This window comes from Triticum urartu, chromosome 6A (genome assembly GCF_056163025.1).
Source record: "Triticum urartu cultivar PI428250 chromosome 6A, HENAU_Tu73, whole genome shotgun sequence".
Lineage (NCBI taxonomy): Eukaryota > Viridiplantae > Streptophyta > Magnoliopsida > Poales > Poaceae > Triticum > Triticum urartu.
This window is the reverse complement of record NC_141878.1, coordinates 449,644,243-449,645,895: the sequence shown is the minus strand read 5'-3', so window position 1 is coordinate 449,645,895 and position 1,653 is coordinate 449,644,243. Positions and strand designations below refer to the sequence as shown.

Sequence of the window (1,653 nt, the reverse complement as noted above, 5' to 3'; positions counted from 1 at the left end):
AATGAAGCCATCTATGATACTATTATTATATTAATTTGCATTATGAAGGTAATAATTTAGACTAGTGTCATATGCATAACACTAGTCTAAGTTACTCGCCACTCTCTATTTGCCTCTCTCCTCATTAATTACTTGCCACCTCATCATTTTTGCTTATGTGGCATCTATGTTACTACCTATGTTACTCCCACTATGACCAGCCTCATGCATAGAGAAATTAGGATCGGAGGGAGTACTACTAGTAGTACTACTTTGATGTGTTGCGTCAACTCGCACAAGTATGCAACACTTCCTGAACAAACAAGCATATAAGCTGTTATACTTACTTCTTTAAGCAGTTATACTTCTTACCCAATGGATCTTTATATCCAACAGACACAAAATATCCATTCGACTGTTGGAAGTTACTTTAACTGCTGCTCTGATGTCGAAGTAATTGATGCATCGCCACCAAAGCCCACCATCTCTTAAGCTAAAGTAGACCGAGCTAACCCATATATTAGCATATTACTATGATAAATAGAAGGCACTTTAGAATCATTTAGGATGTGAGCTTGTCAATCTGAATGTGGAGGGACACCAGCTTAGCCCCGGCCAGCAGCTTGGACGAAACTGTGAAGAAGGTCAGCTCGTGCACGGCGATGTCGTCGGGATCCTTGTTGCTTGTCACCTCCATTTCCACCTTGACGGCGTCGGTCCTGCCTTTGGGCTCCCCCGACGGGCCGTTCGCCCACAGCTTGGGTACGTAGTGTGGAAGTGGGGATGACCCCGCTCTGCCACAAACGACCGACACGGCGATAAGCGCGCCGATGTCGAGCACGCTGTCGACCAAGAAAAACGCACAGCCGTCCTCCTCCGCGAACAGCAAGATCCGTGGCTCCGACAGTGGCACTTGCAGCTGGAGCATCTTGCCGTACTGGATTCTGTGCACAGGCATGGGATGCACAGTGCTGATGTGGTGGGACAGCACCGGCGGCGGGCCTTCGTAGTCACGGACGAGCACGCGACATTTGCAGGGCGCGAGCGGACACACGCTCTGGTGATTGGCGAGCTTGTGGTAAGTGACGTAGATCCCATATCCTTCATGCGAGCACTCCACCCTCATCGAGGAGAGGACAACGCCCACCATAGTGTTCCGCGCGTCGAAGCCACCACCGCGCTCGCACTTCTGGCACTGCCGCTGGTTCCCGGGGCGCTCGACGCGGCAGTCCGCGCAGGCTGGGTGCCCTCCCTTGCAGTGCACAAATCAATCGAACAACACATCAATCAAGAAACCTGCACCTTGCTCGATCAGCCGAACGAAGGAGGTGTATTCGAACCTCATACACTGAAGGCTTCAAGGGGCGGAGGCACAAGGGGCAGTGGAGAAAGGTAAGGTCCATCGAGACCATAGAGAGCTCCATTGTCGGGTCATGTTCCGTCTGCATGATCTCGCCCTCCTCGGAATTCCGCCCTCGTCGTGCACAACCATCTCTTGCTTTATTAGGGACGGGGCATTACAAAGCTTTACCATCACATATTCATACTACTTCATGGTGCATTAAATCAACACATGCAAGTATCAAAAGGAGAGTCACGACATGCATGCATGCGTTGTAATTAATGCATTGGTAAACCCAAATTATTGAAATATATTGAGTGTAGTGCTTTGAT

General features: G+C 49.6%; 1 protein-coding gene across 1 annotated transcript; it reads right to left on the bottom strand.

The window, feature by feature from the left end:
• Window positions 1–541: 541 nt before the first annotated feature.
• Window positions 542–1,403, bottom strand: LOC147965647 (E3 ubiquitin-protein ligase SINA-like 10). The gene is made up of 2 exons (XM_087530549.1): window positions 1,320–1,403; window positions 542–1,231 (listed from the first exon to the last, which is right to left on the bottom strand). Exons 1-2 carry the CDS (start codon window positions 1,401–1,403, stop codon window positions 542–544), a joined length of 774 nt encoding a protein of 257 aa, XP_087386675.1.
• Window positions 1,404–1,653: the final 250 nt, after the last annotated feature.